The sequence below is a fragment of the Phaenicophaeus curvirostris genome, chromosome 10 (assembly GCF_032191515.1).
Source record: "Phaenicophaeus curvirostris isolate KB17595 chromosome 10, BPBGC_Pcur_1.0, whole genome shotgun sequence".
Lineage (NCBI taxonomy): Eukaryota > Metazoa > Chordata > Aves > Cuculiformes > Cuculidae > Phaenicophaeus > Phaenicophaeus curvirostris.
In genome coordinates this window covers 20,230,124-20,246,516 of record NC_091401.1, presented here as the reverse complement: position 1 = coordinate 20,246,516, position 16,393 = coordinate 20,230,124, and the positions used below count along the sequence as shown (strand labels likewise).

The 16,393-nt window shown below is 48.0% G+C and overlaps 1 protein-coding gene across 1 annotated transcript; it reads right to left on the bottom strand.

Annotated features, from left to right (window-relative positions):
• Nucleotides 1-1,709: 1,709 nt before the first annotated feature.
• SLC2A2 (solute carrier family 2 member 2) lies at nucleotides 1,710-11,362 on the bottom strand. The gene is made up of 11 exons (XM_069864795.1): nucleotides 11,212-11,362; nucleotides 10,485-10,580; nucleotides 9,690-9,964; nucleotides 9,067-9,191; nucleotides 8,179-8,294; nucleotides 6,835-6,997; nucleotides 5,926-6,113; nucleotides 5,021-5,125; nucleotides 3,263-3,364; nucleotides 2,167-2,370; nucleotides 1,710-1,983 (listed from the first exon to the last, which is right to left on the bottom strand). Exons 1-11 carry the CDS (start codon nucleotides 11,242-11,244, stop codon nucleotides 1,792-1,794), a joined length of 1,599 nt encoding a protein of 532 aa, XP_069720896.1. The 5' UTR covers nucleotides 11,245-11,362; the 3' UTR covers nucleotides 1,710-1,791.
• Between the last annotated feature and the right edge of the window lie 5,031 nt (nucleotides 11,363-16,393).

Sequence of the window (16,393 nt, the reverse complement as noted above, 5' to 3'; positions counted from 1 at the left end):
TGACAGCATTGACCCAGTTCTCCTCTAGTTAAATCCCAGCAGTCACTCCAGGAAAGCCTTTGGTGCAGTCTCACTGCTTTAGTGCATGTACTGGGGCCAGAGGCTTGTACCAGAGGACCTTATGGTTGCACTTCCAGTCACTTGAGAGGGACAAGAATTTGCTTTAGGGTCTTAATATCAAGAATGTTAAGTCCACAAAGTAAAGTTGTTTGGGCACATGGAAAGGAGCACGAACCAAACCCACAGTGCAACCTATGACCTTCCTTCACCCATCTCTTCTCTTGCTTTTTATTATACTTGATCCTCTGTTACATTACAGTTGCTGCTTCACTGGAAGTTGTGACGAACTCACAATGACCGAGCAATGCTGGTGTTTCATCTTTAAATAAATAATGGGTTTCTATCTTGAGAAGGTTCCTAGAAAGCAGCCACAGCAAGGAACATGAAAATCTGAAAAGTCAAGCAAACAAACAGCAGGCTTTTACAACAATTCGAATATAACCTGCCTGTGATTTTGTCACATAGAAGTATCTCGTAAAGAAGCAAAATGAGCACAAACAATGTTATAGAAACAACACAACCTCCTGCTTGCATTCTGTCTTGGCTGAAGCACATCCAGCCAGCAAAACTGTAAGTGATGCAAAGTGAGGATCAGATCCAAGAGGCACCTTCCATTTAGTGGTGCAATACCCAGTTACCCTTTAGGTTATCATTAATTGTTATGGCAAGGGCAGAACTTGGCTGAAGCTGGAGCCCATCGGTCCAAGCAGTGTACGAAAGGAAGGGAAGGCAGATGCAGAGGGTGGGAAGGAAGAGCAGTGAGAGGAAGTGACCTGGCGGTGGTCACACCATGGGAGGTATGGCAGCAGATCTTCTGATCTGAGGGCTGGGAGTGCCCTTTTGTGATCACTGATGTGCTAAAGGAGGGAGGAAAGTCTTCAAAAAAAGTCTTCAAAGAAGGAAAGAGGAGGTAAATAGTCTGGCTGAAACAAAAGAAAAAAAAATGCACATCAACCCAACTAGAGCTTCTAAGATTCTCCTCAAAATGTTGTGAATAGGGAAATCATGATGATCTTGGGCAATATTTCCATAACGCATGGACAGCAAAGCAAGCGAGGTGCATCCTGACCAAGTCATGTGGGATCCACCTTCTTTCTCTGCACAGGCAAGACTGAGGAGGAGTTTGCTCAGTCTGTTTTCCCTAGCATTTGGGGTGATCAGTGCTATGTTCTCATAGCAGAACTGCACTAGCAGTTGTTTTCTGAAGGCATCAGATCACTCAGCAGAAGGAAGCAGCAAGCATGGGACAGTGAGGTGAAAACATGAGGCTACAGCATCACCTGACCCCTCTTTCCTTCATCTCAGCTGAGTGATGACCTTGTTTAACGTAATGCTTTGCCAGCTAGTAAGACCCATCACCCCACTGGGCTCTTCTAGCAGGGCATGGAGACACACATGTAACATATTCCTCCTGTCCTTTCCCCAGCAATTCATGCCATCGAGTTGTACCAGCTTTTTCGGAGTAAAATGCCAGGTTAGCAATCTGCAGCTTCTGTGTGAGCCGCAGCAGCCAGAAAGCATCCAGAGGGTGGATCCTCCTGGTCTGACAGCTGTAAGGTTTGGTGAAATTAACGGTTGGACTCGGTGATCCGGTGGGTCTCTTCCAACCTGGTTATTCTGTGATTCTGTGATTCTGTGATTCTGTGAAATGAGACTTTTGCCCAACGTTCTTCCCACAGCGCATGAAGGAGGTCCGTGCTCCATCCCTCCTTTATGGGTGTGTGGCAATGTCTATGCTTTCTCACTGCCTCGCAGGTCTTCCAGCTCAGTCACGGCTTTGGCTGTGAGCTTCTTGCGGCGGAACACAGCTGCGATCTCCTCAAAGGACTTTCCTTTTGTCTCCGGTACTTTGAAGTATGCAAACAGAAAAAAGACTAGAAGTAGAGCCGCAAAGATCACAAACACATACGGGCCGCACAGATCCTGCAGAGGAGAAAGTGAGAATGGGGGACACCATCAGCACCGCAGGGATGACTTCCCCTTCCTACCCTAGGTGGCCGTGGTGACCTGTGGGGCTTGAGGATAGAGATCTGGGAGGCACATCCATGTCCCACTGGGATGCTTTGAGAGCCCAGCTGTGGGCTTGTGCCAGGAGTGATTTCTTACCGCTATGTACTGGAAACACATTCCCACGATGAAGTTGCAGGCCCAGTTGCAGAAGCCGGCAACGGCGATGGCAGCGGGGCGTGGGCCTTGGCTGAAGAGCTCGGCTACGATAAACCAGGGAATGGGCCCAGGCCCGACTTCAAAGAAGATGACGAAGAGGAAGATTGCAACCATGCTGACATAGCTCATCCAAGTGAACTGGGTCTGCAAGAGGGTTCACTCAAGAGTTACTGTCCAAACATGACTCCAATTAATTATCACTATCATTATTTTAATTAGTCTTATTTTTCAGAAATTTCTTTTTATTCAGACAAGTGGGAACTGGACTTGCATAATTAAAGCTCTAAACTCTTGTGATGGCTGTTGGCTGGGTGTGTGGTGCCAGCGTTGCTGCTTGGAGAGGGATGTTGGAACTCACAGCTATCAGCTCAGCTGTACCTCCAAGCCCTCTCCTTGCCTCTCCTAGCCAGTAAGAGGCAAAATAATGTTGTCTTTAATAACCAAGGGGTTTAGTAAAGGAGGCCACCCCTTGTTTGGTTTTACATCTTTACAGGAACTTGCACCAATGGTTTGGACTGACTTTGATGGGGGTTGGCTCCATCCTCTGCCTGTTCTGCCTCATGTCTCACAGCCTGAACCCACTCCTGGGTGTGGGAGGAATAATTTGTCCTTTTTTACTACAACGAGGTGCTAGTCTAGCATCCCTGCATTAAGCCAGAGAGGCAGATTGAGGTTTTAGGGCACATAGTGCTTGGAAATGGAGATATGCCCTGGATTTTCTTAGCAGGCATGGGATTATGCTTTGGGAATAGCACAGTTGCTGTGTAAAGAGCTGAAGTTTTCTGCAGGCGCAGGGAGGGGACAGGAGACACAGTCCTTCCTAGCAGCATTGGGGTATCTTTAGGACAAAAGAGCACAATGTCCTCAGGCACTGCTGTAACCAGAAATGGCTCCAGCTATGGCCACTTTGAACTGTCAAACTGGACAAATGTTTTCTGAAATTCTTTGAGATGAATATGCAAAACATTCACTTCAAGAGGTGCTTTTTTTTCTCCAGTTTGCAAATGGTGGATAAAAAATGGAGGGAAGACCTTACCAGGAGCACAAGTCCAACCGTCATGGCCACAGCGCTTATTAACATGCCCATCAAACCTGCCAGGAACAGGGACCGCCTGCCTGCCTTCTCCACCAGGAAGACCTGTAGAAACATGTGCAACAGCTCAGTCTTCAGCACTGCTGCTCTCAGGAGGTTTGATCAGTTGCAATAGCAATGAACAGACTGTTACCACTATCACACTGCACTCCTGCCCTTTTAGCTCTTGTGGTGGAGATTTATGTGCTGGTTTCCAAGTGTCAGAAACTCTATCAGTGGCTGTCAGAGTGCCAGACTCAACAGTTGCCCTGCCAAGGAAAAGGCAAACCCACGTGTACTCAGAGCTCATGCATTTCTAAGCCCTCAGAACTTCCCACCGCTCCTACATGTGTATTGCTGACTATGAACTTTTTTCCTCTTTTTCTTTTCAGGAAGGATAAACTTCCTAGGTCTGCATTACTTTGGATGTAGCTTTCAAAATGCAGTGTGATTCAAGTCACATCATGGGCCATTGCACCTTGCCTGTCCTAGGGCAGGAATAGCTGTGTAGCAGCTGGTGTCAGGATTTTTCCTTCAGTGGCTCCCAAATTCCTTGGCATCCCAAGGCTTGGCTTGCTTCTTAGTGCTCGGTGGACTCCAGTCATCTCCCCTCAACCTTCAACATCTAAGTCTGTACCAATCACTTTGCCCAGTGGGAAACTCATGAAGTTGCAGATGACGAGCCTCTGTGCTCTCTTCTCCCCTTGCCAAGGTCCACCCGGCCGTCAGCACTTCTGCCTTTGGATCAGTCTGTCATTTATTGACAGATGCAGGTAATTTTTAAGCACTCATGGCTGGAAGAAGCAAAGAGCAAATGCCCCAGGCTGCAAGTATCACAGCCTTGGGCCAGAGATTGAGCTGCAAGAGACCTTCCAAGCTGGAGAAAGACCTCTTCTAGCTGCACACCTCAGTGCCTTGTTCCACAGTAAACATAAGGATTTAATCTCTGTGATGGACTTCCTCTAAAGCAGGCTCACCCCAAGACCTTCTATCTCATGCACGTGGGACTAAGATCTCTTAAAGCTGTGTATTTCTACCTCGCTACTCCTGCTTCGTGGTGGGTAGAGCAAAGGATTGCTTCCTAAGTCTCTCTAGAGATGTGAGGGAAATGGGCTTGGCATTTGCTGATCTTCTTGTCTTAATGGCCACATTAAAAAAATAATTGCCTGCTGATTGGAACTGTGTTAATACTCTCAGGAGAGAGACAGAGGGAAAGGATGTGAAAACAGAACCATCCTTTTATTGCTACAGAGCACTGCATAGATGCAATGGGGATGGGTGCCAGATTACTTTTATAACTGTGGAATTGCCTCAGATATCCTTCATGCAGGTGCTATGTACATACAGAAAACAATTTGACAGATAACAGGTAAGAGGGAGATAGTGAGCTTCTGGCTTCCCCATTGCAACCTCAATCCCCCACCTGATCCCCAGGGGAAAACCTGCAGAATTTCAGTCTTGAAAGCAACCGCTATTTTGGAGGAAATGCTACCAGAGATTCCCTGAACACAGTAAAGAAGTTTTCACTCACGAGGCATTTAGCAGTGCTGTTTGATAGCAACAGATTGTATTTCAAGGCTTGATATTTTGAATGAGAGTTGCCCAGGGAATGATATTTCCCATGACTAAGGGTCAGCCCCAGCTCTGGGATAAAATCACGTTTCAAAACCACACTGTAGCGTACTTGGTTTTGTAGTCTGGAGGTACAGAATATTTACTTACGGAGATAACTGTGAAGACTGTGTTCACCACTCCAACGCCAATAGTTGCATAAACTGGCTGGTCAACTCCAGCTCTCTCAAAAATGTTTGTAGAGTAGTAAAAGATCTATCAAAATACATTAGGATGAAGGATTAGGCAACAGGGCTGGTAGAACTTTTTGTTCTCCTGAGGAAAGAAGTGTTCTTGCTTGGCTGAGGTGGAAAGTAATTTAATTATGATTAGTTTTCCAACTTTTTAATGGCTTCTTATAATAATTAAAGCTGAAACTTTCAAAGGAGCCTGAGGAGGTTAAAGATTCCATTGAAATTCTCTTCCTGAGATACCGCATTTGCACATTTAAAACTGGTTTCTTCCCTATACTCCCATGTTTAACCTTGAAAGCCATATCATGAACACCGAGTGCTGCAGACAAGTATCTTAATATGACTGAGCTTTAAATGAATTTTAAAATATTTTCACTACATTGGAATGACTTAAATTTCTTCTTTCGCTTAAAGAATAAGATGATTCCTATCTTGTGGAAGTTAAGGGCAGGAGGTAACAGATGGCCAACCCTATGGCTAGTGGATGGGACTGGGCACAGCATCGATCCGGGGCACCTGGGCTCCGTGGGGCCGCTCATCCCTGGCTCAGCCCTGCAGGGCTGGGCATCCCTGCATGCTGCTCTGCCTTGTGATGTGGAAATGCTCTTAGAGTTTCATGCTGAACTCTCTTATACCACCTCTCCCCTCCTGCCTTGCCAGATCCTGGCTTGGGGGATCCAACACCAATGGTGGTGGTTGAGGAGCCTTCTGCAGTCATGGGAAAGCCTTCTCTTCACATCTGCGTGGCTTGGATGGAACCAGCATTGACTTTTCATGCTCAGTACGGATTTCTTTAAAGTCAAACATTTTTGGGAGACTTACTGCATTGATTCCTGAGAACTGCTGAGATATCTGCACCATCAGGGCCACGATGACAGCCTGTATATACTTTGAAGAGGTGAAAAGCTGCCTTATGGAGACTTTCTTTTCACTAGCAGCTTCTTGCTTTTCCTTTTCCATCTCAGCAATCTCTTTCATTGGATCACAGTTTCCTCTGAGCCTGTTCAAACCTTAAAGAAAAAGAGCAAATCAACATTTTATTTTCAGTAGAAAAGGAGTAGAGTAAGGAAAAGAATCTAAAAAAAATCAAGGTAAGCCAACCACATGGCCAGTGGTGTCCTCTTGCTCTGAGATCTCCTATGACACATCAAACCCCAAAAGTGTATCTCCTTGGAAAGGGGCTGCAGCACGTTAGTTCTGCAAAAACTAAGCCCCATCACTCAGCAGTATTTATTAGTTGCATGCAAATGTGTCTAAATTGTTTCTGGTCCAGAGCTAATTTACAATTCAGCAGCTCAGAGTTTCTTATCACCGTTCTATCTGTATCCTACCATTGGCTGCTTTTACTTCTTGTAGAGATGGCTGGAACCAGCCTAAGTAGGGCCACGCTAGAAGATGTATAAGCCATGTAGTTGCAAATAGCCATAAGGATAGAGAAGTCAGCAGTTGGATGGAAGATATCATTTCTACACATTTTTTTGGGGTGGCATCTGCTCGATATGATTTCACTGATTGGAAAGAGTAACGCACTGAGGCTCACAGCACCTGCAGTGATACATAAGCGAGCGTGCTGTAACCAGTGACAAAAATCCCGCCTGCAAATGTGCCGTGTGGGATGGAACAACTATATCCAGTCACATGTGTGAGCCCTCAGCCAGCCTGTTCCTTCTGTGTTTAATACTACGTGTAGTGTAAAAACAACTCCAGACAAAACCATAATGTGTGTCTTACTCTTTTTAGCTTCCTCCACCTTCCCCAGTTTGATGTAGAGATATCGGGGGCTCTCGGGGCACATTAAGAGCAGGAAGAACTGCAGGAGGGCAGCTACACCTGACAGACCGAGAAGCAGGGGCCACATCTCATCATTGCCCAGGAGAAAGTCTAGTCCAAGGACCTGAAAGAATTGAGGCATGTTTGAATGTCTTATTTTGCACCCTAGAAAAAGAAAGTGATTGAACACCACAGCATTTCGAAGAGACAACCTGGAAGAAAACTAGAAGCAAATACCAATTCTCAATCCTAACAATTTGATTTTTTTAGTTATGATGTACATTTACAAGGAGGGAATGAACAGATGGCATAAAATGTCATGAGCAAGGCTTTGTCTTACACATGCTACAAGCCTGGGGTGACTCAGTCCTATTTGGGACATGCTACTGGCAGGAGACCTGTGCCTGACCAGAGCCACTGTGAAAACAACTCAGCAAATATAGGTATGCCGATGAAATATTTTCTCTTCAGACCTTGCTGTCCTGTTTTTTTTTAGGATATGGGGTTTTATGGGTATACGTGTCCTAAGAAACTCCACAAAAGGGCAGAGTGTGGATGGAGGTCTGTGCAGCGTGGGATGCCCCAGCTGCTGGAATGCTAACCAGCACAGTGTGAGCACCGAGCCTGCAGTGCAGCATGAGGCTGAGCAAATAAGCTAGCTTGAGCTTTGCTTCAGTGTGAGATTATAGCATTGAAAAAGGTGCTCCAAGGGTTGTGAGTGCTTGCAACCTCTTTCCTTCCATAATTTGCAAAGCACGTTTTGTTTTCCCACAGCCGGTGAAGCTGGCAGGACCTGCTTTGGGAGCGTTTTCCCCCATGATCTGCTCATAGTCCTTGGCTAAGTCCAATCAGATGAACCTTGTAGCTACATTAAGTTTTTCTGGATGTGTTAGTTCTTGGTATATTTACGTGCCAGCCTGCCAGGTAGCTGGAACTCCTGCCATGGTGGGAAATGCTGATGCAGGTGTTGGACTCCCTGTTTCTTGATGAAGCTATTTTTGAGTACCTGAATGTTAGGGATCTCCTGTTCAGGATCCAGCCTGACTCTGATGAAGTGCATACAGAAACTTCACAGTGGAGGGGAGAAATTTTTTGCAGGAGTACTTTTCATTTCATAAGAGATCATCTTTGTTAAGGTCACTTCTGACTCCAGGTAGGACTTTAATACCATTAGAACAGATTGCTTTCCACTCTCCTTCAGTTTTGGTGTGGAACAGTGAGTGATACCCTAGCCTATCACTGAAGTATCCCTAATCTCTGAAATACCCTCTCTTGTGGAGGGTGGACTTGTGCGTTTTTTCTTACCTGGCTGATGAGAATCCCTGTGACGATAGCAAGTTGGTGCAACGTCCCCAGTGCTCCTCGAAGGGCCGTGGGAGAGATCTCACTGACATACATGGGCACAAGTCCGGAGGAGAGCCCTGCACCAAGCACACACGAGCATCACTTCTTCTAGTCCACAGCTCAGCACCCAGCAGAAACCACTTCCCAAATGGGAAAGGAGGATGGAGCCCGTGTGCTGCATCCCACATCCCATCAAGTCACTCGTGCCTGGCTGGGAACCACCCATACCCTGCAAAGGTGCTCGGATACCCCTGGATTCAGAGCCCCACGCTAGGAAGCCTTTACACTTGAACATCTACGAATGAGCAGGGAGCAGAGATCATCCTCTGGGAGAAGTTATCACAGAGCAAAAAGCTTTCTTAAAAGTTGCCTTGACCCTTAAGAGCAGAGTGCTCTACTTGCTTATAAGTAATAGTGATAATGAGTTGTTATTTCTAAGATAATTCTAATGTGATTCTGTATTATTTGCCTACTGTCTTATCCTGGCCAGGTACAGTACTCCTGTGCTATCTGTGAGATAGTGCTGTTGTCTAGGGAACCTGTTAAACAGCACAGCTAATAGCATAGTGTTACAACAACCTCCACCAAGATCAACCCTTGACATACAGAGGAGGGATTCGCTCCTTTCTAGGACGTGTAAAACAAACTGATCTCATGATTGAGCCCATCCAAGTACTTCTAGGAAATATCCTCGATTAAGAAGTACAGATATAGGGAGAAGAGGGTGACTCCCAGCTGCGAAACATCTTCTGAATTTAAAAAAAGAGTAAAAGATGTAGGAGACAGCAGCCCTGGAGCACCCAGCACCCCACCAAGGGGTTTGCAGTGCTTGACCATGGCCGGACTCACCGCAGTAGAGCCCCGTGATTGCCCTCCCGGCGATGATGAGCATGTGAGACGGCCCGAATTTTGCTAGCCCCATAAGAAGGTTCCCAGCGATGGAGAGGACATTCACCACCAGCATGGCTTTCACCCTGCAAGGCAGCAGCAGCACAGCTCATTCTCAGCCAAAGCAGCCACCACGACATACAATCAGAGTGATTAAATGACCTGATCAGCACTACAGGGGAAAAAATATCAATCACAGGGACTGAAAAATATCTGGCAGAGGTGCAGTCAGAGTAGCTAAGTGTATATTGTACATCCCGTGCAAACACCATTCAGGTGCCTTCCTCTCCCTTTTGCCACGGAAAGAAAGGAGGGAGTTTGGAAGTTAATCAAGACTGCTTATCAGCTGATGTCTAAATTGCTAAAAATTGTAATAAAAGGTCTGATTTACAGTTGAGGATTTTAATAAGCCAGACCTCCACAGTGGTTGGAAGAGCATTTTGGAGGTTTGAGGATTTATTCCTATTAAATTGGGTAAAATAACACAGTAGAGTTTCTATAGGGAGGAAATGGATCTAAGGGAAAAATCGAAGAAGAGGGCTTGGGCTGTGGCATATGAGTCACAGCACACAAGAGTCTCTCACCTCCCGAGCCGGTCACCGATCCAGCCCACAGTGAAGGAGGAGATCATGCCGCCGACAGCGAACACGGAGACGGAGAGGGACCAGTACATGGTGAGGATGTGTGGGGAGGTGGAGAGGTCCTCACCAGTGGTGGCTGGGGGGGTGAGTGGGCTCTTGGTGGTGCTCCAGGGCTCTGTACCAGGAATGGTGACAGTGCCATCCTCCCCAGAGGTGTTGGTGGCGTGTCTGTCCATGGGAGCAATGCCCAGCACACGCCCGTAGTGGGCTACGATCACCTGTGACCGGCAAAGAGGAAAAATGCCATCAGTTCAAATCTATGACCACCCCTGATCACTGGTTTGTTTTATTTTTCTGCCCCAGGAAAAAGTTTTGATCCCAGGTTCTGCAGAGGTGAAATCTTGGGGTCCCCCATAGCTCCTCAGCACCCGGACCCCGAGGATGAGGGGACGGCAAGGGCAGGCATGGGGCATCCCCCCTTGTCCAGTGCTGTCTCACAGGGTCAGGGTCTGGACCCAGCACCCACAGAGAGGTGTGTTCCCTCGCTCTGGGCGCGTTGCGGTGGGGACAGCACCACGATGTGCAGAGCCCTGCTCCTTTCGCTGGGGGGTAGTTGGCAGCATGGGGTCCTCGCTGTTTTCCCACCCCGCTGCCTTATCGTGGAGAGCTTTGTACAGGGAAAGATAGTGCCTGGGAAGGGACGGAGACCTCCTGAGGGATCTGCAAGGGGCAAATTAGCTCCAGCTACCCTGAAGTCCTCACCCCTTGAGCACACGTGGGTTAGGGGGCTCAGCTTACCTTCTGGGGTGCATTAATGACACCCAAGCTGTAGCCGTACTGGAAGAAGCCCAACACCGCAGTGAAGACTGAGAGGACCAGTGTTCCCGTGAGGTGCTGGGGGGAGGAAGCGGAGAATAGCCTTACCCCACTGTCCCATCTCTGCCCAAACCTGGGGGGCTGCACCCCATCCGTGTCCCCAGGGACTCTGCTGCCCAGGTGGCTGGGACAGCGGCACCGTGCAGCCGCACAGGAGCTTTGGTTTGCCCCAACGGAGAAGGGGAAGGATCGCGTGTCACAGGGAAGAGTGGTGTTGCCCCACAAAGGGCAACCTGCTGGGGCTCTCCCTGCTGAGCTACCCATCCTCACCCTGGTGCTCGCGGCGAGCGGGAGCTCTGCCTGGGATGACAGCACCAGTCCCTGCCCCATCCCCAGCGCACAGGCAGCACCACCACTCAAGTGGAACAGCTAGAAAAAAAGGTGCTTTTCAGCAGTGCTATTTCAAGTATTATTTCCTTCCATCACAGTTAAAATTACCCAACGAGCTGATGGAGCTCTTAAAAATAAAAAGAAGTCCCTTGACCTCTTTGCCTCTGTGCCCAGTATGTGGGCATCACAGAGCGATTAATCAGGGGAGGGCATTTTTTTGTTCGTGATGGTTTTGGTCTTGGTGAGCAATAAATGCCATTGCTCAGTGCTGGGTTCCTGCAGGAATTCTAGTGCAAAAATACCACCGAGCCGTGGTTACCTTCTCTGCTTGTATTTTGCTTTTCTTGTCCATCCTGCAGCTCCTCCGCTGTCCTCCTGGGAGTGGGCAATGTCCTGGGCTGTGAAGCGAGGGGAGAGCTTGGGCAGGGAAGGAGCAACAGCAGGTCTGGGATAGGAGCAGCAAATCTGGCTGGTGCTCTGGCGGGATGGGACTATATCAACTCTGGAGTTAATGAGAAACCCAAGCTTTCCATGCGTTATTTGGCCACCGCTCTTCTCACAGCAGCCACTACCAATCCCTGTATTTAGGGGGGACAAACTAAACAACGTGAGGTCCACAGAGACATAGAGTGGACCTGGGAAATTCAAATGATCCAGCTGAAAGGCTAGATTGAGGCTGTCCCAGCTGAACAGTCTGTGATGTGATGTGCCAGGGAATTGGGAACATGCTACAGCCTGTTTCGAGGTATTCAACACCTTGCCTGGCTCCTGTGCTGGGTTTATGTGCTACTTTACAAACCTCTTGCTGAATTAGCGAGAAGAAACCTTTCTAGCATAAGTAGCAAAGAGGCTTGAAAATGACTAGGAGTGTTTTATTTAGGTAGCCCTTGGCACCTGCTTTAAAGTATGTTTATGTGTGTATATGAAATACACAAAGCCAAACATACACATAGAGACATATAGGTGGCTGTCTCTGTATATACAGGTGTATATACCTGCTTGCACACACCCTCCTCAGCTTGTAGCTGTAATGGTACTAAACCCCTAGCTGTAACGCTAGCGCACACCTGTGTGTCTGCATCCTGGGAGAGCGGGATGTGTTTATGGAGATATAGCAAAATTATCCAGAATACTTACAACAACATAGGTTTTCCTGAAAAAGCCCACAACGGCTTGAACACTGAGCCCTTCAGCACTGGCTGATTGCTGCGCTGGCAAATATTGCCGATGCTATCAACTATTGCTGATGCGGTTCCGTACTGCTGATGCCACCAGAAGTCACAGCACTTTGGCTTGGCTTGCCCAGTAGTCGTGAACTTTGCACATCTGCAGAGGCTGCTCTGAGCTGGTCTCGCTTGAGCTTAGGCTCTGCTGTCCTTGACATCGTCAGCGAGAAGAGCTGCAGGGCCAGGCCAGGTGGTGGCACCCGCAGCCGACATGCCAAAGTCTGGATCGGCTGAGGAGGTGATGAATGATGATTAATGCCATTACCTTCCAGACAAGCCCCGGTGGGTCCAGCAGCCAAATCACAGGGACTTATTGGATGATGCTGTCAGGCAGCCGGAATTCACAAGGGCACAGAATGTGCTTTCTACAGAGAGAGTGAAAAAATAAGATGAGCATAAGACCGCTAATCTTTGCACTGGTCTCTTCCAGTAGAGTAAAACTTTAACTGAAGGAGAAAAGTTCATTGCATTAATGCAGGCATTGATTCCAGCCACATTCCCGTAGGGCTGGCACAGGGGAGGCCCCCGGAGGCTGAGCTTTTTGAAGTTTTCCCTAATATTTGTCCTTCCAGCTGAGATCTTTGTCCATTGTGTTTGTTTGCTCCCTGTGTGTGGATACCCTGGCATTTACAAGCACTGTTTCTTTGCATTGTGGTTAAATGCCTCCACAACAGGGGTCGGCAGGTTTAGACAACAGGCTGCTCAAGTTTGAACGAGAGCCCTGACCCAATGTCCCAAACTGAAACCCTTGGGCATTGTGAAACTCCTGGCTAGACCCACATCCCCCTCTGGGATCCCCATCCTGCTGTGGGTGCCCAGCCAAGGGAGGATGATGCTTTACTCCCCTGCTCTTCCCAGCCTCCTGGAGGCAGTTTGAGGAGCAAAGGCCACCTACAAACCAAAGGGAGACAGCAGGGTGGCCTTTCCTGGCTTGTAGCGGGTCCTGTCCCCCCTGTTTCTGCTTACAGAGCAGAACCCTCCCTTATTCTGACTGCCTGGGGAGGGGATGCAGAGTGGCTGGGGCAGCAGTGGGGAGGTGTGGGTGAGCTCCTACCACCTCCCCAGGAGTGACTCCTTGGGAAACTTTGGATGCCAAAGGCTGGAAGCCTCTCGGCCACCAACCTTCCTCAGCCACGTCTGCTGGCAAAAGGCCTGATGTTATCCCAGGGCTCTCCCATCCCTGTCCCATCCCTCTTACCCTCCCTGCTGGGCTGGATGCCGTGAGCCACTGCCCAGGGCTGCCTCACCTCTTGTGAGCATCCATGAGTTGATGCCAGCTGGGCTGCGAGACGCTCTTCCTGAGCCTTGGCACTGGGCACTCGAAGCACATGTTCAGCTCTCAGTGACACTAAGAGATTCAAGCCCCTCTTGTTTTTCTGAACAGGGTTTGGCTGTGGATGCGCTGGGGTCGGCTTGAGGCTGCTTCGGAGGCTCTGCAGGGTGCAGGTACCAACACAACACAGCTCGGGAGCAACACTGACCCATCCTACAGCTGAAGAGTCTTGCCAGGCAGCAGTTAAGGGATTTGGCCAAGGGCAAAGGGGTGATGGCACCTGGCCCACAAGCATCTTCCCCAGGGGCCAGCCCTGCCATCCTCATCCTCACTGCTGGGACCCAAGCTTTGTCAGCCTGGGGTTTGTTTGTACTTTCTCTTATCTGTTTTCAGATGGTCTTTGAATGTATCTGAGGGTGACAAGAGCAGGTATGCTTCATATGGCTGCAAGGGACTCGGCATCCTGGTTACAGCAGCCCAGCGCGCCCTTGTGCACCAGGGGATGTGTCCGAGTCCCAGCTGAAGCAGCCAGGCACAACCCACCAGGTTGCTGCTGCCTCAACTGCTCAGCTTGTCACCCGGTTCCTACAGATACTGGAAAAAAAAAGTGATCTACAAAACTGCAGGAGGCCTCAGAATAATGCAAAAAAAAATTTAAAAAGGATATTTGAAGGTGATGAGAGCCTTTGGTTGGCTCAGATGCTGCCTTGCACACACCGTCCCCTTGTTCGCACGGGGCTTTCCTTGCCAAGGCAAACAGAGCAGCTCAGCCAGCCAGATTCATCCCACAGTTACCAGGGAACACGTTGTGATGCAGAGGTGGAATAAGCAGATGACAAACTTGGGGATCCACACGTGTCTGAGTGCTGCCGTGGGCCCAGGCAACCCCAGCCTGAAGTCATCACTGCTGTTCCCAGGTGAAGTGCTGTAGGATACCAAATTCACTGTTTTCAGGACAGCGGCACAGACTGCGCCCCCCATTACTGCTTTGACAAAAGCCTTATGGTTTTGTGGCTTTTCTCCATGGCTCCCAACAAGAAGCTGCTCCAAACTGCTCTTATAGCTTCCCATTGCCCGAACATGCAAAATAGATAAATGTCAGGAATCCTAAAGAGCATCCATCCCCTTAACCCTGGGTGACTGCATCTTGTAGCATGAATCTTAACGTTTTGTGGTGGGCATAATGTACATTATTTGCAAACAACTGTGCCTGCATTATTGCTAAAGCTTTATTTTAATAATAAAGTTTAAGAATTGTGTATAATGTTGACTGTTGTGCAGAATTGACATGCTTATTGCCTACTATATGCTGTGTCTACTGTAATTGGTGTTGTTGCTAAGCTAACGCTATGTGATTAAAAGCAATGGGTTAAAGTTTATGGTCAGGCTTTGCTTTTGAACAACTGAACAAGCTGTCACACCAATGGAAGGAATTTAAAGACTCCATAAAGGCAGCAAGGCTTTCTCTTTGCTGGGGTAATTTGCAAACCTTTTTTACGGTCTTTGGGTTATCCAGTGGCAGCTTTGATGTTAAAACAAAGGAAGAAAACATGAATTGAAACAAAAAAACTCAAAAGAAAACAAAGGAAGATCCAGACCATCAGGTTGTGGCTCTCCAGGTAAAAGCAGGCTGATAAGGCACATCAGAAGCTGATGCAAAAAGAACACAGTAGATGTTCATTTTGTCCAGCTAGTGCAGGCAGCAGTTCTGGGGCCACCCCTGGGACAGGGCTGACAAAACATTTTTGAGAATTTGGTGCATTTACAACACAGTTGTAAAGATACCAGTGTGTTGGCCTTGTACCCTTCCAGCAAAAACCAGTGGTGTTAAACCAGGGGAATTTCACAGGGCCCTTACCACTCCCCCAGCTCTGGGTGGTCCAGCATCTCTCAAATAAGAAAAATCTAGAACCAAACCCACCAAAACTCTTACGCTGTTGGCCGCGTCAGCTAAGATGGGAAGTGCCAGCTCTGCAGCAGCACACAGGGCAGTAAATAGAAGCTGCAGGGCATGGCGATTATGACAGGCATCCTACACATTGAACCACATCCTTATTGCTGAAAACATCTCTGCTGGATGTCCTTGGAGCGCCCTTGTCCTGCGCACAGGCATGGCACGAACAGGCAGATTCGCTCCTCGCTGCTGGTCTGTGTGATGCTCACATTGGTCCCAATTACGCGGCGCCACTGCACAATTGTAGGAGCAGCAACGGATCCGCGTGAGGTCAGGTCAAGATAAGGAACTACAGCACAGTAACTTCCAATCATTTCCAGCAACCAGTCCAGCTCCAGGGCTAGGGTCACCTCAAACATCCCCTTACTGTCCCAAAATACGTAAGATCAATTCCCAAATCATTTCACAATAAGAAAAATAACATTTGATAATAATTCTGGAACAGGTTTGAAAACACATTAATTTCCCATGATTAGCTGCTATGGCCTTACCTCTGAGCATCCTTTACCTTGGGAATGGTTCGCAGCACCTCCCCACTGCTCACAGCGTGCTGGGGGATAACCAGCAGCCAAGCACGGCCTTGTGCCAGCTCCGAGGCTTTTTATTTTATTTACCACAAAGGGTACAACACATCCCTGAAGTTCATGTAATATTTCACAGCAACTCTGTAAATAATTCAATCTGCAATGGGCTCAAGTGACTCCTACACCCAGAGACATTATTTCTCTTTTTCCTCCTGCAGCACTGCTCTGCTGAACAAGTAGCATTTCCTTTCCCAGGTAAAAACTCCTAGAAACACGGCTTTAAAAAGAGCCCTAGATTTTATTTCTATAAACACTAAAATTAAGAGGTTTCTGATGGCATTGATCAGCCACAAATGTGTTTTACTTGTTACAAAAGACAAGCAAATCAAAGCTAGGAATATTTGTAAGGGAAGGCCTGTCCGTATAATAATCATGGGTTGATTTTGTAGAATAGCAGAAGTTTTCATGGGTGATGGTCCATCAAAGCATCCCTTGGCCGCTGCTCACTGCCAGGAGGCATCACA